Consider the following 24,884-nt stretch of genomic DNA (forward strand, 5'->3'; position numbering starts at 1 on the left):
GAACCTGCTGATAGCGACATAAAAAGCCTTGCTCGTGAGGTCCTCCTGCCTGCCGCAGCTCCTGACGCCTCGCGCTCGGGGCCTGCGAGTTCTAACACACACCCTGATCACACTCAGCCCACCCCATCTAATTAAGAAAAAAAGGGCATCTAAAAACTAATTTAAAAAGCATTATAATAGAACTATTTTGCAATTTAAGTGTCTGAGCAGCGACATGAAAAACCACATTTCCTTCCAACAGCCACAAGCTCCCAGAAACGGCCTAACGTCTGAGACCCATGCCCAGGGGGGCTGCCTGTCCAGTCGGTCGAAGGCCGCACCCGGTGCAAGGGCGAGTGTGGCCCCCTGACCAAATTACCCCAACTTAAAAGCTGAAGGCGATGCCACTAGCCACTGGCTGGGCTCTGTAAAGCCACCAGCTCAGGTGACAGGGCGGAGCGCACACCTTCACGTGATACGCTCCAACTCAAACACACCGAGGCTGGAGATAGAGAACACGATTGCAAAAAGAGAGAGAAATACTGAAATGTTACATAAAGATTTGAGGCATTGCTTCACCCTTCTGAGTCCCAACTGGGAACAGGCTAGGAAAAGCTAAACACTTGAATGGAATGTGAAGACGGGCACATAACTCGGGGGAGGCTTTGCCTTCGGTGCCTCCCGCCGTGCACAGTGTGCTAGGGGTTAAGGGGACTGTGGTTTTTAATGAAATTGTACATTTCTGGATTCAAACTTTCTCACAAAGCTCTTTATGTCCATTTATTTTAGTATTAAATGGTTCACAATGAACCAATCACCGAATGCTCCGCGCTCTGGGCACTCAGCACGAGGCTGCAAACAGGTCTATCTTGAGAAGTCCGGCACCTGCTCCCCAACTACATCTGCACCCACCGGGCAGACAGCATGACAGGGCGCACAGGATGATGCCACCCAGCTCCATTCCAGCAACCTCGTCAGCCAAGTCAGCAGAGTCCAGACGCAGACCGGGCCTGGTTACACGCAGAGACAGCGAGGTGGCCAGACAACATCTACGCTGTGCTGGCAGATACACAGCAAAATCTAACTGTCAGAGCAGTCTTGGTGGTTCTAAAACATCTATGACAGAAGAGGCCAGGTGCAGAGGGGACTGGCCAGGGGAGCCCAGGTACAGAAGGGACAGGTGAGTGGAGCCCAGGCTGGAGAGAGGCTCGCTTCCATTGCTCCTCTTGCCGACCACCACTCACACGTGGTCTGCATCACAGTTTAGCATCTGGTTATACACAGCCCTGACGCAAGCTCTAATTCTTTGAGTCGTAGGTCTCTGTTCCCGGATGGGAGGGATCAGGCACCTAAGGGGAAGGCCAAGAACAAAGGCCCCTGATGTATCCCTTACTTGCAGCACTGAGACCACAGCAGGCCCCCAAGGATACCTGGCTAGCCTTGGGTAGCTAGTGACCCCTGCCACATTGGATAGGTGCAGAGTGCCTCATTCTAACTGCCCATTAGACCACCTAGGGCCCAGACAGTGTCATCTCATTGATCTGGGGCAGGGCCCAGGTACTAACAGCTTTTAAAAGCTCCTCATCTGATGCCACTGCATTGCTAAGTTTGAGAACTGCTAGTAAATGGGAAGACCACGTGTTTTGGAAACAGACAGACCTGGCCCCACCACCTACCCTGCGAGTGCCCTTGGACCACAAAATTATTGTATTTATTTTGTTACACCAGAGTTTCCTCCTCTGTTCTTTGGGGCTGGTGACTTATGTATTTAGAAAGACAAAGGCCACACAGTGAGGTACTAACACGTGAGGATCCTTTCCTCATTTCTATGGGAGGACACGTCCATACCAACTCTTTACTAAGGATTAGGGGCGCGGTGAGGAGAGTGTGGCACTCGGGCACGAGACTCAAGGGGACATGCACTGAGCCCCTCTTTACATGCTGCGCCCCAGGAGTTTCTCCTGCCCCCATTGAGGCCCAGCCCTGCTGAAATCATAGCATTGGCTCTCCTACTTGTCCAGGTACTGTGCGCATGGTTTTATAATTTCCTTGATCAGTTGTTCCAGATAAAGGTCAACAGTGAATTTGACTTATATCTAGCATAATTAATTCAGTCATTTGTAGAATACTTCTAGAGTATTTACTGTGAGCTCCTGGCAGATTTCCAGAGAATTCTACAGTTGTCAGGGAAACAGAAGAAAAAATCTCACTGTACAGATGAGGAAACTGAGACCCCGGTAAATGACCTGATGAGGTCACACTGCAAGGTGGTGGCAGGACCAGGGTGCCCCAATGTTCCTGCGCACTGACATGGTCCCAGGAAGGGACATTCCTGCAGGCTTAGCTTTCCCTTTTCACATATCCAAGAAGGCTTCTGTAAGATCTTATTTATGATGCCTCCTTACTCACTCACTCGCTCTCACCTGTGCCAGACCTCCAATCTCTTTGACGCAGACATAGAGTCGGAACAGGTCCAGGGGCTTCTTGCCCACTGCAGGCAGGCTTGAGACAGGGGAGCCTCTCTCCTCCATGAAGGTAAGGTATCGGTCGACCCAGAGCTTTCTCTCTGGCTCGTTCCCCAGCTCATACACCTTTGTGATCTTCTCCCCAGTGGTGGTGGATGAGCTGGACTTCTATGCCCGGAAGGAGCATGTGGAGATGGGGCAAGGGTGGGCAGAGGAAAAGGGAAGAAGGTAAGAAAAAGTAATGAGCAAAAAATACAAGAAGAAAAGAGATTAAAAAACTACTGCTATCACACAACAATTAGGAATGAAGGCTACTAGTTCAGGCACAAACTATACATTTTCTTAATTAGGAATTTACTTTGACTTTAAAAATAAAGGGCCCAAACTCCCCCTTTTATACACTTAAAAAATAAAACCAAAATCAAAAACCCTTTTTTACTTTGTTATAAGCGTTGAATCTCAGAAGGCAAAATTCCAATGACACCTCATGTCATGTTTAAAAATAAAAGGATGCTAGCTCATGCAATAAGTACAGTGAGTTAAAAATTTTACATGACAGAGTCCAAAAAACCTGAATGGACTCCCATTTTTCTTTGTCAAAACAAGAATGGCTAATGTGTGTCTTCATTAAAACTCTAAATTACATGGAGGAACAGCAAACACATGGTGCCTGCTGAAAACTGTAAGGTAGGCTGCAAGTCCCAGGAACCACCGTGGGGCTCAAGCTCCTCTGAGCTCTGCAAGCCAACAGCCAGCTAAGGCTTTGCCATTTACTCATGATGACCAGCATTCCCAAGTTGAGTTTACTAGAACTTCTCTTTCAAGGTAAGGGGAGATTAGATAATTATTCTAACAGATTTCTTAATCTACTGCTTTAGAATTAAGCACAAAAATAGGATCCATGTTTTAATCATGTGCTGTTTCACAGCCCCAGCACATCTATGGATAAATATATACCTTTACTTTTTATGCCATGTGTTTATGTGGTTTATACTAATGCTCTAATTCTTGGTTTTTTATATATTTGGATATGCCTGATATAAAAATGTCTAAAGTTGCAGTTTCTGTACAGCTGAAGCCTACCCTGTGGATTATGTGATCTGGACAGGTTAACACTTTTAAGCCCTAAGCAGGCCAACTGTATTTTTTTCCTGTCTTTTATATTACTATAATGATATTTCTGTATTTATAGTATTTGCAATGCCAGGGTTATTGTGCAAAATCATTTCTAAGTTCTCGATAAAGATTTCTTGGATGATTTACTTCCTTTATTCAGACATACCTAGATTATCATTTGCAATACACAGCCATTATTTCAGACAGAGCTCTTCTTAAGTTTTTTCCTTATCTTTTGCTTATTTAGCTTAACATATTTGTATGTGTGTGACATCCTACCACTGAATAGCTTAACATAATTTTAAACATATTTCTGAAAATTGGGGGGGGGTTAAATAACATAATTGCCATTAAGGCTAGATGTTACCTTATTTAAAAAAAATGATTCCCTAGTAAAAGTAGGGTCTGGAAAAAGGATACCTGAGAATGAAACTCACAAAGTTTGTGAAGCGGCAGCTTTCCCTCTAGCTACCATGTAATTCTCCAAAGCTATTCTGGCTGAAATTTTAAGCCTTCAGCTTTAGAATTATTGAGGAATAAAAGCCTTTATCAAATATATAGAGGGATGATATAGTTCATGTAAATAAAAAGTATAGAATGGTAGGATAAAAAAATAATGTGATCTTTTATAATATACTTCTATGCTGAGGTTAAATTTCAAGTTAAAAATTACTTTAGAAAAGAGCATAAAACCATATATATTTTTATATATCTTTCTATAGATCCACATATATACTCAGAATATAGAAAACACTACATATCCAAATAATAAATTTTTAAAATTTATTTTCCATATTCTTACACCCAAGGAATATTTCACTAGCAAAACAAACTGCTCTAGCACACTTTGTATCTGATTCTGACACTGACAACACCTCAGCAGCTTTGCCATAGCTCACAGGATAGCTATTATCAAGACATTTCTAAATTTTAGTATTGAATTTTATTTTTTTTGGAGAGGTACACTAAAAAATAAAAAACCAGTCCAGTGTTTTTCAAAAATGAAAATTTGAAATAACAACATGACGGATAAAGCATTATCATTTACATTTTTAAAAGAACAATTTCCCTCTTATATTTCATTTGTAAAAAATGGAGAAGTAGAAGTTTGAGATTCAATTTAAGGATAAGAGAAATAAAAGCAATAATTTCAGTTTAAAATTACTCTGAATCGCTCAACCAATATCCTGTATATAAGATCCATCTGCCATTTCTGGCTTGGTCCTCTCTGAACAAACTGGGGAATGGTTCTAGACGAATAGTTATGAACTGACACAGAATTGGTTTGTTCCTACTTTTGAAGAGAGGGGTTCTTATAAGCTAAAACAGGCCTAAGATAATGATTTAGTCTTACTATATATGTTTTAACTTTTTTCCTCTTTGTTAAATGAACTTAAGTTTAATTAACTTGTGCTTATCTTCATTTACTCTCATAAAATTAAAAAAAGTTAATGAAGATAATAGTTTTTAATAGGATAGTTTCATTTTTCGTAATTTTTAGCTCTTCCAAAAAGCATTTCTATGGCACCATGATGTGGGAAAACGCATCTGCATAGAACTGACATGGTCAGGCCCCAGGTCATGTGATAACTCTTTGAAGAAGGCCTTCCTGGGGCCTGCGTGTGGCTCTACATCAGGGCCTAAATCCTTAATCCATTATCACATGCTTTATTTTTCCTTCGCAGCACTTTGTTACACAGTGTGGAAAACTCTATGTTTGCATGTGATTATCTGTCTGACACCCACTCTTCTGACAAGACGCTAAGTTCTACAAGGCCGGGTTCGTGCTGATTTTGAATTGCCAACACTTAGCACAGGGCCTTGTACACTGAAGGGCCCTGCAGATATCTGCTCTGTGAGGGATTACTCAAATGGACAAAAAGAGTGTGAAAAGTCTGGCAGCATGCGAATAAGAATTAACAGCTGATTCAAACATCCTATAAACAGGCTTTCGCTGAGTGAGTGCGAAGTGAGCATGGGCCCTACCTAGGAAGGCTGGAGGCTGAGAAAGGGGTCGCGCCCAGGCCACCCCAGCCTCTAGGTTTGCTGACGAGCCAAAGGATTACCAGAGTCAGTGCCTGGGTGTCTGAACACAGCAACAAAAGGCTCCGTAGATAAAGAGCCTGTGTGTTGTCACCGTCATCACTGACCAGGCCCAACACACCCTCCTTGTTCACAGACACTGGCCTTGCCGGGACCTTTGGATGAAGGTGTTTATTACACTCTACCTGTGACAATGGGCAAACAAATGAGATCTTCGGAAAGATGTGTTACCTTTCCAGGTCACGAAGACCACCTAGTACTGCACTGCAGTGTTGTAAAAAGCGTATCCTACTGCTCAGGAACTTTTAAGGAGGCAAGAAAAAGGAATGGAAATTGCTGAAAAATTACAGCAAGACATTATTATGGTGCCACAAATGTTTTCTTTGCATATACTTTAATTAAGCCTATAAGTACATTTTCCTCAAGTATTTTAGGCAGATTTACATTTCAGCAAGTCTTTACCATATGCCTGGTAATATGTGTATGTGCATGTGTATAGACACATGTTTATTTCTATTTTAGAATGTTTTGTAACAAAACAGTGTTGGGTCCATAGTGTACTGTCAAAGCATAGAAGCATCTTTATCGTTTTGTCCGTTTCAGGCCTGCTGTTAGGCTTTATTAGGGACACTAGGAAGAGCAATTTTAAGTACAAATTGAAGTGGTATCTCAGAGCACTCAAATATTCCTGAATTGTATATATTTTGCAGTGATTTGATAGCAGAGATAATATAAGGTTCTTCATCATACTCTCCTTTGGCCCCCTTCTTGAATTAGCATCTCATTCAAACAAGTGGCTGTTTGCTCAATACAGAGTGAGAGTTTAACACTTTTACTACTGCAGACCACAGCTTCTTCCGTCCCCATTTACCGCTGGGGCCAGAGCTTGCCTGTACATTCTTAAAACAATTCATGGTATAGGAAGAGATAATGTATGTGGAAATATTTAGGAAAAAAGAGAAAACTAATATGCAATTTCAAGTGTGATTGCATTATAATCAGAAAATAAAGTTTACAATTCAGTTCACTTTCTTCTTGCATTTAAGTAGAAAGTAGGATTTTGGTAAGGGGTTTATTTCCTGCAGGACTCAATGGATTGAGGTAATCTGACTAATAAATTAAAATACAGTAACTATCTCAATCCTTTTTAATTCAGAGATTAGCAAGATGAGAATTTTTAAACACATAATATGGTCTATTAGTAGTTTTTGTTTTTAATAAATTATTCTTAGTTATTATCTTAAGTTTTAAAGACTATTATTTTCAACCTCTGAACTTCTCCCTCTGAGCCAACACACAAAAGCTTTTGAAAAGTTATGTGAATTCTACCTGTTAACTTGAGAGCATTACTGGTTCAAAAATGCTTTTCCTGTTAAAAAAAAAAAAAGGTAGAAAACAAAACAAAAAATCAGGGTTGACATGGGGAAAAACACGTTATTGGCTGCCTTCTGAGACTCAAAGCAAGTAACACAAAGACATCGAAATCTGGGAGTGGCTTCCCCTCCCTGCTAGTTGTGTTGCACCCGTCCCAGAAGCGTTTTACGTTTCATCTCGGGTGCTGCAAAATCGAGATGTATCTACAGAGCAGGTAAGAGCAACTACCGCCCTTTCTTCTGAAAAGGAAAATGCTGGTTATCCTAAAGCTCCATGTGAATTTTACAAACATTTACTAGAACAACCAACTCTTCAAACCTTCAAGCTCTATCTGTTTAAACCAATGAATGGATAATTAATAGCAGCCTCCTTTTGGGGTTTTGACTAGATTGCCAGATTCTGCACAGCTAGAGTCGTCTTCCCTCCAACTTGCTTTTCCTGAGCTGTGCTGTTCAATACATCGTCTTACAAAAATTAGAGTGTTAATTAAGCCTTCTTGGCAAGTAATTGCATGTTAAGGTTTTTTTTTTTTTAAAGATCTTTTGATTCCCTATATGAATGTAAAATAAAGGTTACTACAGCACCATTACTCTTTTTTTTAAGAGCACAGAATTAATTTCTTTAGTAGGAAAATAAATGCTCAACTCTATAGTCAGAAGAACACTGAGGCTAAAAAATTTCCCTAATAGGTACATTATCATTTTTGTTATTTATATTATCATATGGAAATCAACACAATTTCAAGATTACCAGCAGCTTTGTATAGAATACAATTTTTCTATCTCAAATGATTCTAATGTAGGTAAATATTATTGATCTAAAAATTCTCATGTACTAACATTTCTATAATTTTTTGTTAATTTCAGACAAATGTGTTGAAAACAAAGCAGGGCTGATGTTATGCTAAACGTACCCAGATTGTAATATTTATTTGCTTATTTCAGGTAGGCAGTTTTGGAATGTTTCAGACAGAACAACTCATGAAAAATTGAGGACAGGGCCAAACCCATCATTTGGTTCATGGCTGCTATTAGTTCCCATGTAAATGGAGAAGTAACTCATTTAAATAATCTTCTATAAGTGCACAATGAATTATACATTTAAACAAAGTCACTGTGCAAAGGAGTTTGGACCCAGTAACACAATCACATGCTTTGTACAGAGGTGCTTCTCTATAACAGATGTTTCATTACCAGAAATCAACTTATATGATGCACGCAAACTTTACTCATTTTGTTATTAATATAATTACTTATAAAGAAAACCCTTTCATGGATAAATGAAGAAAAAGTCTTATAAAGCAAATAAACAAGCAAGCATTAAAGTAGAATTAATTAGTTATCAAAAAACCCCCAAAAAACAAAAAAACAAAAAAAAAACCAGAGCCACTTACAGGGCTTGATGGAGTCTTTGGCCAGCCTGGGCTGCTAATGCTATCACTTTCATCTCCATGAAATGAGGAGATGCTAGCAGAGCTGGGGGACATTGGGGAAGGGACTGGCAGGTTGCCTGGGGTTGGGGGCTGAGAAATACCCTGAGAGCTGTAGCTATCCTGTGGTAGAGGAATAAAAAAAAAAAAATGACAAAGGTAGGGCAAACTTTATTTAAAATAACAAAAAGTACATCCAGTTTAACAGACTCATTTTTTATATATTAAATATAAAGACATGTACAAACAAACACACAAAAACACACATATATAAAAGTATTAAAACAACATTCTTAATTAGTATACTTTGGTGAGTTGCTGGATGCTAGAAAAGGCCACTAAGCCCCATGCTTACTTCAAGCTTACATGGAATGCTAAGCATGGGTTTCCCCTTATGAAGGAAAGAAAGGAAAAAAAAGCTGTTCACCTTATTTATCAAATAAGGCAGGAAAGCAAAATATTAAGTATGCTGTTGTTGCTGAGGCGGCCAAAACAGGAAGCTATAAACTGAAGGCAGAGAAAATGGCTGCAAGTACCGACACCAGGCAAGACCCTTCCTTCTCCCCACCCCGCAGCATTTTCCTTGGGTGGGTCTCGCCCCTCCCCGCCTCCCCCCACCATAAGTTAATGCCGTAAGAACTAGTAACTTTCAGACCCACACCACGCCACGAAGGGGCTGGGGGAAGAAAAGACTACAGACATGTTGCACAAAATGAAGGCATGCAGGAGAGAAGAGACCAAATGAAAAAAAAATGTCGGCCAACAGGAGAGAGAGAGAGGACGACAAGGCAGCTCTTTGCCAGGCAGACCCCACGCTGCGTGCAGAGGCAGAGAAGTACCTTTGACTTGCTCTCAGGCTGCGGAGTGCCTTCCTCTTTGCCATCGGCCTTGAGAGGCAGGGGCAGCTTGGATTCACCAGGAGACATCATATCTGCAAGACCCATAGATGCTAATCGAAAACAGGAGAAAGAGTTTAGGATTATACATGTGATTTGTGAGAATGTGCTCCTGCCAACACAAGTTACTGAGTGAAGCATAAAGCACTGAATTACCCTTGAAGAAAGAAAAGAAAAAAGAAATTATAACTTGGAGCATACTAATTTCTGAAATCTAAACAGCACCAAATTCTGGCAATCCTTTTTTATCTAAAAAAAATAATAATAATAATAAAAGGCAATCATTCTGTATGCTCAAGGTACAAACTATTATTTTTTCAAAATTATTATAGCTTTAAAAGAAAAGGCAACAAGTGGAAATAAGCCAAGTGTTTAAATTGGTCATCAAGTGTTGGAAGCAAATGCAGCGTATGTCTATTTTTTACCTAGGTAATAGAGGATTTGGTGCCTTCTTAATTTCATAGATTTAACTAATCTATAGTTTGTAAAACCATCTGACATTTCATATTGTTTCATTTGAAAATCTTATCTAGTGCATGTGGTCTAGTCTACAGTAAGGGGGAAGACAATCATAGCAGATGAGTTCAAAAACAATAATCAAAAATAAAATCATGAAGGGAAAGATTTCTTATTTTTTTGCAATGGGGCTGGGATCCTTTCAGTCTGCCTGTGGTGGTCAAACCCTGGGCAGCAGGTCAACACCCAGGGCAGGGGCCCATGTGGATGCAAGTGTCCACACCAGGCTTTCCCCCCTCCAGGCTCAGAAATTCCACAAACCCCACCCAGGCTTTACAACGGAAGGCTCACTAGGGAACACGTGATTTATACACATTTATTGCAGATGCTAATAGACATTTTCAGGTTAAAAATACGGGTTTAGATTTCTTTTTAAAGGAAGAACAGGGCCACACTAGGGAATCAGTGTAACTATCCAGGGAATAGCAGCTGAATTTCTACAGAACCCCACTGTGAAAACCATCTGCACAACACTGGGCTGTAGAGGCTGAGTGAGACACCAAACAGATGTGTGAAGAGTCAGACTGAGGAAGAGGGAAGGAGAAAAGGGAGAGGGGAGAGAGCCACAAGCCTTATGATGAGTGAAAACCAGAAAACATCCCGATTTCAAAATAAACCTGAGGTTCTATGAACAGGATCCATTTTACATTTTGCAAATGAAAGTGCTGGCTCAACCGAGGCAGGACACATGCAGCATAATGTGCCAAAAAGAAAAGAAAAAAAAAAGCTTTAAAAAAGGCTCCACAGATTGCCCACTACAAAATGATTATTGCACATATTCATGTATTACTATGTTTTAGAAAATAATTAGTTTTAATTACAGCAGTGAGAGTGAGCAGGCCCTGGTGAATTAGCTGGCAAGCTTTGTGGTGCTAATTTGCTAATATCTTTAGCATCACTGCAGGTTGAGACCATAGGTCCTGCCAAAAAAGCCTACCCTGCCACGTGCCCATGAGTTTACATCAGCACACTCAACAATGCACTTTGAAATCCTGTATTTCCATGGGCACATTGGCTTGTTTTTCAAAGCCCATTTGCAGCCCAGTCAGTCCTTAAAGTCATCACAACAAACACAAATCATAATTGGGATGTTTTTCTTTTTTTCAAATTACTTTCAATACTTAGACTTTAAGAACTGGAACAAAAAGCTTTTTCAAGTGATGCAGCTGCAGAGAAAAATCTATTGGGATCAGCTAAAAATGCTGTTATTTTTGTGAATGTGTGAAACCTCAAAAAAGCAGCTGAGAGATATTACACCAAGAAGACCGCCTTGTTCAAAGCAGTGGAGTGGACTGCTTTCGCGCAGTTTTATCTCTGGGGTCTAGCAAGACATGAATTAGTAAATCTGTACATTAAAAACACCCTTTTTAGAAGAACAGGCTAGGAAGGCAAGATGGTGTGAAAGTGGGGCTTAGTTATGAAAGCCCACATGTCCTTGCTGGCTGATTCACAGGGCGGCTCAAAGGCTCAACAGCCAAAACAACTGCCCAGGGAGCGGAAGTCATGGGCCCACTGCTTCTGTTAAGTCCTGCTTTTCCAATAGTTGTAACTTAGATTTGTCAGTATTTATCCGTTCTGTCTGAATGTTATTTTGGAAAAAGGAATAGTAATATTCTACTTTATGCATTAAATGTGTTAGTGTTCACAAAAACAACTTTTAAGCATAAGAACGAGGCCAGTATGTGTTATGATAATTAGTGACAATTTATACTGATTTAAAAATCAGACATACACGGATATAGGCATATATGTTGGTTTGAAACTCCCCAATTTCTTTGTTCTTTATTATATACTGTAAAATGAGAACTTCGGGTATACAAGTATAAAATTGTCAAAAGTGGTATTGCTCCATTATTTTGAGAGAGAAATCAGGATAGAATTTAGAGTAATAGTTTTATTTAGCACTTCTGCCTTACAATGCAAATTTTATTTCACTAAATGGATCATAAGGTCTTTCCCTACTGTGCCTCTTACTATTCTTTTTGTTGAAAAGCTTATTTTTGACTTCTTACCAGAATTCTCAATGAATCACTGCAAAGAGCTCTACGCCTCCCAGGGCCATGCTGCTCCAGGGGCACTATTTTTTTCTACTTTCCCAGAAGAGAAGGACCACAATGATTACAAGGATGTGTTAAATCAAGGCACTGTGCTTTCTCTCCTGTTGACATGAGTAATCCAGTAGGGAAGGTTCAGACATAAAAAGGGGTAGTAAAGAAGCTGGGACTGCAAAAGGTGCTGCATGAGTACTGTAAATACCTTCCAAGCGCTCGCCTCTGGCTTTACCACTGAAATTTAAGAACTAGAATGATTTCTTAAAGCAAGTGTGGGTCAAGGTCCTAAGGCAGCTATTCCACACTGGGCTTAATGTATTCAAAAGGAACATAAAGAACAGATGACATGACTAAAACTGAACTTGAACATTCATTCCTACTTTCTCTCAGCATCCTTTACTTAGTCTCCTTACAAGGCTGCAAAATCATTCCCAGAAGATGGGTAAATAGGACCAGAAACACAAAAACAGTTCTTTGCTTGGTAATACACCATACTCTGCAAGATATTTTATTCCTTGTTTTTGAAAACATAAAGGGTCTCTCTCCGTGTGTATACATCTGTAGATGTTCATGACTATTTTAATACATGGTAAAATAGAAAGTACACTGTGAATATAACACATACAAAAGATCTGACAAAAGCTCTGGAGAAGCATTTCTCTCTCACTGGATCAGCAAGGCCCTGAGAGAACCCTCCAACACACCCCTACATGAGGGACCTGTTAGGGAGTGGGGCCCATGAGAGCTTTGGGGCTCTGCACACCCCATAATTGCCATCAGTGCCCTCTCCCCATGATACTGGCCCCTCCAGATACTGGCCAAGCCTGGGAGCTCCAGGAAAGTGTGACCCCAGCCTCCTACCAATCTGGAACCACCAGTACCCTATGGCATAATGTAAGTGTAAACTTTTCCCCAGTTTAGGAGATTTGGTTTTCATAATTTATCAAATCCTTTGTATCTGTGGGGAGGGCAGCAACTCACCTAAAATCATTATCTTAAAGCAAGCAAGTGTGCAAGTAAAAACATCAATGACCTTTATAAACTACTTAGACAACCAACCACAAGCAAGGATGCTAAAGACCTCAATCCTTCTTTGTGAAAGACCCAAAGTCCTAAGACAGAAAATAGCTCTCCAGCTGGTAGATTTACATTCTAGGAATAGTTAAGTAAATCTTTTTTTTTTTTTAATTTCAAAATAGCAAATAATCTGGTAAACAGCTAATGCCATACAATGCTGGCTGCAGTTCTGCCAAGAGACTGTTGAGCAAAACACCTCCAAATTGGCGGTTCCTGAAGTTGAACACACATGGAAGTTACCTGAGGAGTTTGTTAAGAATGCAGATTCCTGGACCCATCCTCAGGAAGTCCGATGGGAGCTCAGGAATCTGTAGTCTTAACAAGCATTCCAGGAAAGCCTGAAGTAGGTGGTTCTTAACTCTTGTGGTGGTGTGATTGACTTTTTTCCTTTTTAAAGGGCTCCTGAGCAAGTATACCTGCACTGGTGGTACATCAACAGGACACTCTGCATTGGGAATGGAGTGCTGCAAGGCTAGCAGAGAGACTCACTACTGGCACTTAGGCAGGGCTCTGGGAGAGAAGAAGCCGGCCACAGTGGCATATGGCTGCTTCTGTACTATTTATAGGCTACAGTGGTGGAAATGCCCTACATTTGGTAGAGTAACTTCTGGTGAAGCAAACTTAGAACCACAGATGGCAGATATATTTTTTGGAATTTAGATGTCCACTTTAAAATGCTGGCTTATATGTAGACAAGTATATGGCTAGCGAATATTACAAAACTAAACACAAATAAGTAAAATCCAAATAACAACACATGTGCTGTATAAGGGCACATTTAACAAGGGTATACATGACTTACAACTTTGCCCATAGAAATACATAATTCTAATCTTTTAATCTAAATAGTTGAAACAAAACCAAAAAGCTCTTTCAGAGGGAAAAATTCCCACTGCTTACCATCATACTTCCCGTGGCATTTTAAGTGAAGAAATGGATGTCACATTTATACTCACACTGACTCCATTTAAATAATTACTTGCTCACTGAAGCCTGTAACAATTTGTCACTACACAGGAGGATTTTTTTTTGGCCTGTACACTGTCTACAACACAATTGTTTGAGCTCAGTGAAGAGAATGCTGGAATGCCAGTTGTACTGGCTGCTAACTGAGGTTCAGAAAATTCCACTGCCAGCCCTGGCCATCCTTTGTGTTATCTTCACTTTCTCCAAAAGTACATTTTGATGGTGAAATGCTTTGTGGTTATCACTGACAATTTATCTCCACGGGCCCAAACTAAGCAGACTAAAGTGATGCTGGTCTAGGCCATTTCTGGCCCATCTCTAGCAAAGCTGAGTGTACACCTTCAGACCAAAACCCTCGTCAGGAGCTACGCTGTGCCATTCTGTGTCACTCCTGTGTCCCCCTGAGGGCATGCCACATTTACACCAGATTCACATGTATCTATCAACAGGTACATGGTCAGTGCTAAATGGTCACCATCCTCTGATGTGTTGGATGGTCACTTTCCCTCGGGGAGCATTTGACTTAATAAAGCTGGAATAAAGTTATGTAAATGTGTGGATGAAAATTTGACAAATGTTTAAATTATTAGAAATCCAGTGTTTCAAAATGCACAATGCAATAAAAAAATACTACTACCCCACACAAAAGATTGTGAGGATAAATGGCCTTTCACTGAACAGATTTCCTCTGTATGGAATAACGAATAGCTAAATTATCTGACTAATAATAATAAAAAGAAACTCTCTCTGTGAATCTTCATTAAACTGGTTATTCCTCAGGAATACATAAATCATCTTAGGCAGGGCACTGTGCCATCTGCTTGCTGTTGGTTATTTTTGTGGCTCTGGGGTCTGAGGAAGAAGGGAAAAATGAGCCCTGCTAATGGTAGGTGAAAATTTATTGTGTAGTTTCAAGGCTCTGAAGTCGTTTCACTTCAGCAAGCCAGACAGAACACGCAGCGCCCGAACCCCAGTGCTCTAGCACCTGGGCCGGCGCCGGCCAGCAAGGGAGCGAGGAGGCTTCCGGCTAACGTACTGCTCAGGGTTTTTCACTCTCCTCTCAAAGGCAAAAACACCCACCTCGCTGGGATGAAGAACTGCCAGCTTAACATCAGGAAGGGATGTTTCATTTATTTAAAAATTTTCATTTCTGCCAACAGTTTCTATGTGTTCCTCTTTCACAAACCTTTTAAGAGAATTAGTCAGGAATGCCACTGTTCAACTAGGCCCCAGAACTCAGCGACTCAGATGCTCAGACAGGAGGCAAGCCCGCCTCTCGGGGCCTGTGTGGCCTGACAGAAAGACACTGACCTCTGGAGGGCCTTCTGAAGGCAGAGGAATGAAAAAAGGTAGGATCGAGAACCAGGGCTCTGACACAGCATTTTCCTGACTCGTCGTAAGGCACTGGAAGGTACACGACCGCCCGGCTAAGCAGAGCTCTGCATGAGCTGAATGAGAGGATCCTGCCAACAGGGCATCTACCGTTCTAATGTTCTAACGTGTGATGTAAAGAACAACAGGTCGACTGAAACACACAGCATGCTCTGACTTAAACAGTAGTGCTCACTGTCATTAGGTAGCTGGAGAACTTGAGGAGTGGGGGTTCAAGGGTCCCAAAGAATCTAAGAACATGGGAGGTCTACAGACTTTTAGACCCACCACCAATCGACTGCACTAATCAGACATGATTTTGTAAGAATGCAATAGTTGAAAGCAGGGCTCATCAAACTTTTTAAACAGGGGGCCAGTTCACTGTCCCTCAGATTGTTGGAGAGTGCGCACTGTGGGCCCAGGATGAGTTGGCTGCTAAGCAGGACAGGCAGTGGCAGCAAAAACACCCAGCGGGCCAGATAAATGTCCTTGGCAGGCCACATGTGGCCCACGGGCCGTAGTTTGAGGATCCCTGGTTGAAAGTATAAAGTGGACTGGAAGAACTAAACTTAATGAAGTATATAAAACAACTTCTCAGTAGAGATAATCTGCAAATAGTACTTATGAAGCAACTACTCCCAATATAAAGTTGTTTCCTTAAGTAAAAATACAATCACTTCGACCCTCCTTGATCTGCTCTCCTACCATTTCCCCTGAAATGCAAATTCTAAATGTTTGTCTCCACCACTAACAAGTGGAGAGTTTTTGTTCTGGGATCTTCCAATATGCCTAGTAATTCCCAAAGATAAAGAGAACTTAGTGTGTATATTTAACAATCAATCTCCAATGATACTTGAAATATGTCCACATATTATACAGATAGAATGAATAAAAATAATTTACATAAAATATAATATAATTCTCGAATAGTAAGTAGATTGAGCAAGTTTCCAAGAAGCAGAAAAGTGGCATTATTCCCATTTTTGCCAGCAGATCTGGCTTCTTGAGTTGTCTGGGCACATTCACTGGTGGAAGCCTGAGAGGAGGAGAGGGAGGTGGGGAGGGTATGGCGAGGGCAGGGAGAAGCAGGGAGAGGCAGGGAGAGGGAGGCCCCTGGGAGCCCAGCACTACCCAGGTTACCTGCTGAGCTGTTCACCATGGTGGGCGTCATGCTGTATGGCGGTGCCTGTGTGTTCATCAGGCCAGAGCTGTTGTTCATGGGCTGGCTGTAGGGAGAGCTGGAAGCCATAAGTCCACTCTGGTTCATGCCAGGGAAACTGCCTTGCCTATACAAAGAGAAAGCACAGGCACACACACACTGACCACGCACATCAGCTGCAGATTGCCCTGGCAGTCATTTCTATAATGCACTTATGTAAGGGGTAGGGCTATCGTTATACATGTTTGCTTAGAATAGATTGAGAGAGAGGCTGAACTCCATTGCTATATGATACTCAATACACTATTTAAAAATTCCAAATAACATAAATCCCACAAATAAATTATACATTTTTAATCATGTCAAGTGTTCCAAGTTATTATTTATATAGAGGAATATAAGCAAGAAAAGGGGAGCTTGAAATAAGAACAGGAATTACAAAAGCAAGCAAAATTAACTTCTAACATTTACTAAGATCTTTTAACACTACTTAAACTCTTCACATCAAAAACCAAAAGTCAAAAAATCAAAAATAAATGGGTAGTACAGGAATGTCTTTTAAAAAAATTTCTTTGGCCTAAATTTTCTGATATAATGAATATAGGAGAAAGCATTTCCAACTCTCCTCAACACTATTATTTAACTTTTGTAATTAGGTTTCATGAAAAACCTGGCAATTTTTATATGAAAACTACGTAGTAGACATTAGACTTCCACTTCTCACGGAGGGGGCTTCTGTGTTACAGGAGGGCCAGGGTGCTGAGATCAGCTATAAATGTCCCTAATACACTAAGTCATCCCTCGCCCACAGTGAGGCAGACTTCGACTTCCTTGTTTGGTGACTTAGTTTGAGTTTTATCCTTTGCTCTGTAAGAGGCAATCTCTTACCCCTGGCAAAGAGGAGAAGAGTATTCTTTGATCTGAAGGGGACAACTTCATGCAATGTCATTCTCTGACTGCTGGTGAGCAGACTGGGCAGCGGGGGACAGTTAAACTGCACACTGGTTTCCTTCTCCAGAGGAGCATTACAATGCAGAGCTGGCGGCAATGTGGCAAAGACTTTAAATTCCACCCTAGTAGTCAAGATTTTCTTATGTAAATAGCATACCTTTAAAAAACTTCTCAAAGTTTTGACTAGCACTGTGTATGTAATCTCAGTAGTACAGCTAATAAAAGAGGTGAAAATCCAGACACTTTGCTTATCTGTCAAACTAATTATGATTACAACCTCCTCCACAAACACTAAACTATCATTTGGTATAACAGTCAACATTTTAAAAGGAGATTCTTTACAAGATTAACAAAAATCATTTTTAAAAACCAATATACTAAACCAGAGTTTGGCCCACATAACTACAACTGCTCAGGAGGCCAGGGTGGGAGGATTACGTGAGCCCAGAATTTGAGTCCAGCCTGGGCAACATGGTGAAACCCCAACTCTTAAAAAAAAACAAAACTCATTATGTTGTTTCTTTCATGTACCTATTTTCAGTGGATTCAACTTTCTGGTCTGTAGAAAAAGTTCAAATGTGGACCATTTGAAAAATCAAAGTATCAAAGCTTTAAAAGTGTTTCAAAAAATATTAGATAAATCATTCAGGGAAATTCTGTACAAACTAACACTCAATAATAGCTTGGAAAGAACATTCTAACATGCTGAAAGACTATCAGGTATGAGTATGGCTCTGGGAGAAGGATATGTTACTTCAGCCTTCAATTCTCTGCTCACTGAGGGTCTGGTCTGAATAACCACATTTGGCTAAATCAGAATTATAATTCCCACTGCAGTTCATTAAAAACAGATCTGAGACCATTCAATGGCTTCTGATTAACCTCTAGGTCATCAAATACTTATACATACATTGTATAGCTATAAACACATTCCTATATGGTTCGGATCTTTTCATTTTGTAGGCTGCTGGCATTAACTCAAGTACCTTTTAGCATTCATGTAACTTTCAAACATAGCACTGTTGGGACTCTTCTTTCAATTTCTAAGCAGATATATCACTGAAAGGCACCTTAACTTACAGGATATGTCTTCTGGAATACTATTTCCAAGTGAGTGACTGCTTCCAAGTCATAGGCAACTCTGACCTATTCTCCAACATCCATTTTATTCTGCCCCCCTGCCCCCCACAGGCTGCCCCTATTTCTCTATCTGAAAATAAGGTCTGATTCTCCATCGAAGCCTTTCACAGCACTCAGATCTTCCTTTTGTATGTAACTTACAACTGTCTTGACTCTCCTAGGTGTGTAGCCTCCTGAGAGGAGGCTCTGGGCCTCAGTAATCCTTGCATGTGAGAATTACTACGATAATCTGTCAAGTGAATGAACTGAGAGAACGTTTTTAACATTGTAAAAAGTCATGGTCACTTTTTTAAGCTTCCACTAAATTCAGTTTCACATGTAGTATAACTAACATGTAGGAGACTCATGGTTCCTTGAGACACTTGTTTATACTAAGGTGAAGAAGAGAATCAGAACATAAAGTCCACCAGGCAGATGATTAAATGAGGTGACCATCTTACTCCAATCTACAATTTCTCCCCCGAGTCAGCACTGTCCATCTTAATCACCGTAAGATGATGAAGGTGCATATTACAGGTTTTTAAAAATAACCTTAAAATAGTAATAAAAAAAAAATCAAAGATTTCAAGGTCCATGTGTTGGATGGATGTCAGCTGCTGGTTACGATTAAACCATATCTGTAGTTTTAAAAGTATAGTTTAAAAGCCAGGGTTCTTGACTCTGTCACTAGCTATACTTTCCATTGTCTGCGAACAAATCACTTTGGTTATTTGGGCGTCAGTTTTTGTACTTGCTATTGTTGTTTTTAGAGACAAGGTCTTACTATGTCACCCATACTGGAGTGCAGTGGCGTGATCACAGCTCATTGTAACCTCAAACTCCTGGGCTTAAGTGATCCTCCTGCCTCAGCCTCTGGAGTAGCTGGGACTATAGGTGTGCACCACCATGCTCAACTAAGTTTTCTTATTTTTCATAGAGACAGAGTCTTGATATGTTGTCCAAGCTGGTCTTGAACTCTTGGCCTCAAGCAATTCCCAAAGTGCTAGGATTACAGGTGTGAGCCACTGCACTTAGCTCTGTGCCTCAGTTTTTGCATCTAAACATTGAGGGGCTGACAATGACAATAACATTAATAATTTATTAAGTACCTTCAATATGTTTGGTATGATTTCTAGGTACTTTACACATTTAATTTTTTAAATTTCTGGAGGAAGATAGGTGAAATTATGCTTATGTACAAATAAAGAAGAGTCAGAAAGGTTAAGTAACTTGCCTAAAGTCACACAGCTAGTAAGTGGCAGAAACAGAATTCCTAAAATCCGCTGTTAGTCCAATATACTGTACTTCTTCCTCTATAGGCCCTCTAGCACTGGACGAGACACAGTACAGTGGCGATTAGCAGCCTACTGTAGACACCATCTATACGTCTCCTGTGTGAGTCTTCAGCTGTAGGAAGCTGGCAAACCAGAACACGGGGCTGCTTTTCTCAGTGCTGCTTTGGGCTTCCTGGAGTACAGACTTCAGGGAGGTGGAGGGAGTGAGAACCAAAGTGATTTGCAGTGGGGTGATGGGAATAAAACAGCTCCCTGGACACCTGCTTCTGGGAAGGAGTTCGCCCCGTGTGCTGCAGGCCTCTGGGGCGCAGGACTGAGGCGGCGGCAGGGAGGGAAACGAGCCCTCCAAGGGGCTTGGGGCACGTGTGGCCGGAGCACAGCAGTGGCCGCCTGGCTGGCTGGGCCAGTGGGTGGCCCCACTGTGCTGACCAGCTGACCACGCTTGCCTGGGCCAGGCCTAGCGCTGGGGCACTGCTGCCTCCTTCTTTTACATGGCAAAGTGTGGTGGGCTTGTTCTTAAACACGCTGACCTGGAGAATAACCGGGACTTTATTTGAATCGGCCTTCGGCTGGGACTACAGGTGTATGTAAGATCTGTCATTCTATGACGAAAACCAGGCTGTTACAAGGAGAATGATTCAGAAGTGGGACCTGCTAATGCACCTCCCTAAAGCCCTCCTCACTCCTGCTTTCCGCTCTGTACAAATGCTCCAATAGTATTTCATATATTTTCCTTTTATTCACTTTGGAGATTTCTCACAAATGTTACACATTCATCTGCCTACAAAAGGCTGGCTTTGGGGGGAAAAGCTCAAAGCAAACACGAGTTTTCCAGTGACCATTTCCAGTGGCTCAGTGTGAAGACAGAAAGAGTAACACAGCTTCCCACTACAGTCAGAGTTCACCAGTCAAAAATGTTAGTATGAAATCCCATGAAACCCACACATATCTAAATATCTGTTTTTTAAGTCAACTACAATAAAATTTCAAATCAAGTAAAGTCTATATATGATTTTGGTGCTTTAAGAAAGCATACTTAGGCCTTAGCATTTTAGCAATCAATACTACTTTTTCTCAACCATGACAGGGAAGTATGAGATTACATTTAAAAAATGAATGGATTTCTCATACAGCTCCTTGGGGAAGGGTAGGGACAGAAAGAAGAAACAGAGACCACGTGACTGAAGTCACTTAATAAAGTCGCAGTGGTGGACACAGGGAGGGAAGCCACACTCTAGGGAGCTCTAGCAGACCCATGGCAAATGTCACTTCTGGGTTACATGCAGGACGAACACCAAGCATTGCACGCCTTCCCGGGAAATTGGGCATGACTGCCAAATGTCCACAACTTCCTCTGCATGGACTGCCACTGATTAGGAAGCCAGAAAAAATTGCTTACTGACAAAATAACCTGGGCAAACAGTGAAATTTGGGGAGCTTATCACCTAAACCTAACAGTTATCAGAACCAGGACTTGAAACCTCGAAAAGCCCCAATTCCAGCAGAGTTTACTTCTCAATGTGTTATTTTATTTCCTTGAAAAGCTCCAACTGTGTGTGTAACATTACACAGGATGCTCTATTTAAAATGTTTCATAAATGCAAACTCTTCACACATGTGTCTAGCATCACTGGCGAGACAGATTTTCAACTGGAATTAAATGGTATCTCTTCCAAAGCAGTACTAAGAAGGAGAAATTGGGTCAAGATTATATGAAATCTAATATCTGAAGAGGGAAAAACACTATATGTGCCCCCAAAACACCACAATCAAAATAGGAAATAAGGTTGCCAAGCCCTGATCAGTCTTTGGTGTGGCTAATACATTGGTATGCCTGTAACAACAACTGCAATAGTGATTCTGGCAGCAAAGTAATATAATTTCAACAAGCCAGGGGCTCTGGTTAGGAATCAATCCTGAGAAGGGAAAGTGGAATTTGTCTCATTAAATAAAAGACAAAGAACAAACAGAAGTGCCACAGATTTAATGACTGTAGATTCCTGTAAAAATATATAAAACCACATGCTATCTTTTTTTTTTAAAAAACAAACTAAAAACCTTTCACCCCTTCTACTCAAGGAGCCAGTGTAGAAACAACTAAAATAAGTCAGAAATACCTTCTACTTAGTTGGTAGTTCTAATCATTTGTCCAAGATGGGTGTCCTATGACTGGTACAGGAGGAAAGTAGGAAAGGACACAACAAAAGGCCAAACAAAACCAAAACTAAAGTAGAATAACTGGCCAGTGTGGTGGCTCATGCCTGTAATCCTACCACTTTGGGAGGCTGAGGCAGGAGGATCACTAGAGGTCAGGAGTTGGAGACCAGTCTGAGCAAAGGCAAGCCCCTGTCTCTACTAAAACTAGAAAAAAATTAGCCAGGCGTGGTGGTGCACATCTGTAGTCCCAGCTACTTGGGAGGATGAGGAAGGATGGCTTGAGCCCAGGAGTTTGAGGTTGCAGTGAGCTGTGATGACATCCCTCCCTTCCCTCAGATGTGAGGGATCGAATGGGAATTCACCAGGTGGGGCGGAAGGAGAAAGCACAAATGCAGGGACCCTGGGGCACATACGGCCTCTCTCAGTAAAAGCAGGACCAGCCCTCGGTTGGGGCAGATGACACAAAGCCTCATCTTTATCCCAGAGAAACGGGAGCGACTGGGGGCTTTTAGGCAGGAGGAATGGCATTAAAAGATGTGTATTTTAAAGAGAATGTCCTCTGATGGAGGTAGGGAGAACACACTGGATTCAGGAAGAATGAAGGCAGGGCCCAATGTTACAAAGCTACTGTAAGAGCCCAAGCAGGAGATGACGGTGCCTTGGAACAGGGGGGCAGAAAGCAGTCAAAGGAGCTGAGCAGTATCTTGCAGGTAAAACTGACAGGATTTGGTGATGAATTAGATACTGTGGGGAAAAGAAAAGTTGTGTCAAGATGTCTTCTAGGTGTCTGGTTTGTCTAGGAGGGTAACAGGGCAATTAGGGAGATCCTGGTGTTAAAATAAACACCACCAGAGGAGACCATGGGTTTGGCCTTGGGTGTGCGGGCGCGTCGTGCCTCCGTGCACCCACAAGGCAACGCCTGCGGGCAGGTGGGCCGAGTCTGCAGGGCAGAGGGCTTGAGGACTGCAGTGCCCCTTCCCTCCCTGTGCCGGACGCCCTTTAAGGGACTTCTGAGTCTTTTCTCCAAGGCCTTCCCCTGCGGGAGAATGTGATCTCTTCTCAGGGCAGCCTGTTCACTCAGCGTGCACAACGCCGGCAGACATGCTAGAGCACGAGCTAGCGCACACCAGCTCTCCATCAGTAACTCCCCAAACCCTTTGGGAACTGGCAGGTTTCAGTTTTATTTTTTCCTTTAAGAATGGGCAAAGAAGAATATTATTTTTCAATGGCTTTATGAAAGTGACCCTTTCGATGATGGAGCAGCAGTAGCTTTGTCAGCGTCCTCCCAAGGACGGTCTTTGTGGCGCACGCGCCTTAACTCTTCAGGACAGAGCTCCCCCCGGCACGTCCCTGCATGGGCTTTGTGATGTGGCACTGCACACGGCCTCGTCTCCAAACCGTTTCTCCTGGTTGCACCCACATTTCTCCAAAGAGCTCCTCGTGCGTCTCGGCGAAGCTCTTTCCAGCAGCACCAAGGAATACCACATGATCCATTCTGGATTCCTTAAAAGCCTGGAACATCAGAATCATTTTTCTCTTTTTGTTCATACTTCACACAGACTCGTCAGGGGGTTCCAGCCTGTTACCAGCTCTGCTTCTGGCACTCGCTGCCGAAACAGCACCTGTTGTGCAATTTCGAGACTCAGTTCTTCCTTTTCGCCTCAGTGCAGGTAACCAGTTTTAGCTGTTCCTCGAGCAGCTGACTGATCATCACTTTCTCTCTAAAGCAACTGGGAGAACACATAGAGCTCAAGGGTTCTGAGGTGAGAGACTTCCTTATCAGGGTGTGAAGAAAATGCAAAAGCAGTGTCTGGCTGCGTGAATTTTGGTAATTGATAACTGAGGATGTTCTCTTTATCCTCAAAGTTGATTTTGGTTTGTGAAGCCCATTGTTCTGTTATTATGAACTGTTTACTGGCAATCATACAAAATGAACTAAAATACTGTGAAGATATTTGACCCAGAGTTTGATTTCAGCAGTTCCCTGCTGACTCCCAGCGCACAGCTGCCTCTCAAATGCACCGCATGGATGAAAGCCACGGGGGGGGGGGGGGGCAGGGGGTCCCCAAGCCTGTCTTCTCCTATAGGAGGTAACCGCCAGAACTTTGTGCATTCTGGGATCACACAGCATCCCACGGACCTCTGACAAGATGCAAATGGCATGGTTCCCTGGCCTGGTGAAAACTAGTTCTATACTGCATGGAGGAAACTTGAGCTGCTGTGGATGTCCCCCAGAGAAAAAGTGTTTCTTTCTATTGTGTTATAGTTCAGGATCTTTACTTAGAAAGTTTATCCTGAGATCATAGTACCATTGAGGGCTTTTCCTTTTCAGGGCTAGGAATACCCACGTTTTATTCCAGGACACCCCTTCCAGGGCAACAGGGTGTAAGGCACAGTGAGCTGCTAGTCCCAAAGTGGCTTAGCTGCCTAGGAGCCACAGGACAGAGCGAGGCGAGCACGTGTCTTAGAGGTCTGGCGCCACACAGCTCAGACGCGGAGAGCACATCAGCTTGACAGATACTCGGGAGCTAAGTAACAATCACTGACAAGCTAATCTGAGTGGCGTTTTAGGAGTGAGATAGTGAAGCATGTATATTACTTATACACACTCAGATATTTTTATACCTCAGTGGACCTGTTCATCAGTTTTTTAAAAAATTGGGGTCCTAAGTTCTCCATCTCATATACTGTGTCACAGCAATACTGTGCACTTGTACAGGCTATAGTGCCGGGAAACAGAAATGTAATAATTTCTGATTTGGTTTTTGTTTTGAGACAGGGTCTTGCTCTGTCACCAAGGCTAGAGTGCAGTGGTGTGATCATGGCTCACTGCAATCTTGAACTCCTGGGCTCAAGCAATCCTCCCACTTCTGCCCCCCGAGTACCCGAGGTTACAGGCTCAAGCCACCATGCCTGGCTC

At 42.0% G+C, this 24,884-nt stretch overlaps 1 protein-coding gene across 9 annotated transcripts in view; it reads right to left on the minus strand.

The window, feature by feature from the left end:
- ARID1B (AT-rich interaction domain 1B) overlaps nt 1-24,884 on the minus strand; it is a 400,901-nt gene that overhangs the window by 23,554 nt on the left and 352,463 nt on the right. For 5 of the 9 annotated variants that reach the window (XM_076002847.1, XM_076002846.1, XM_012759580.3 and 2 more), the window contains 4 exons: nt 16,424-16,569; nt 9,246-9,355; nt 8,371-8,529; nt 2,403-2,612 (listed from right to left, as the gene is read on the minus strand). In XM_076002847.1, the coding sequence (XP_075858962.1) occupies nt 2,403-2,612; nt 8,371-8,529; nt 9,246-9,355; nt 16,424-16,569 (625 nt within the window). The remainder of the gene's footprint in view (nt 1-2,402; nt 2,613-8,370; nt 8,530-9,245; nt 9,356-16,423; nt 16,570-24,884) is intronic. The other 4 variants (XM_012759582.3, XM_012759583.3, XM_076002844.1 and 1 more) reach the window with 3 other exon arrangements.

Source organism: Microcebus murinus, chromosome 5 (assembly GCF_040939455.1).
Source record: "Microcebus murinus isolate Inina chromosome 5, M.murinus_Inina_mat1.0, whole genome shotgun sequence".
NCBI classification, from domain to species: Eukaryota; Metazoa; Chordata; class Mammalia; order Primates; family Cheirogaleidae; genus Microcebus; species Microcebus murinus.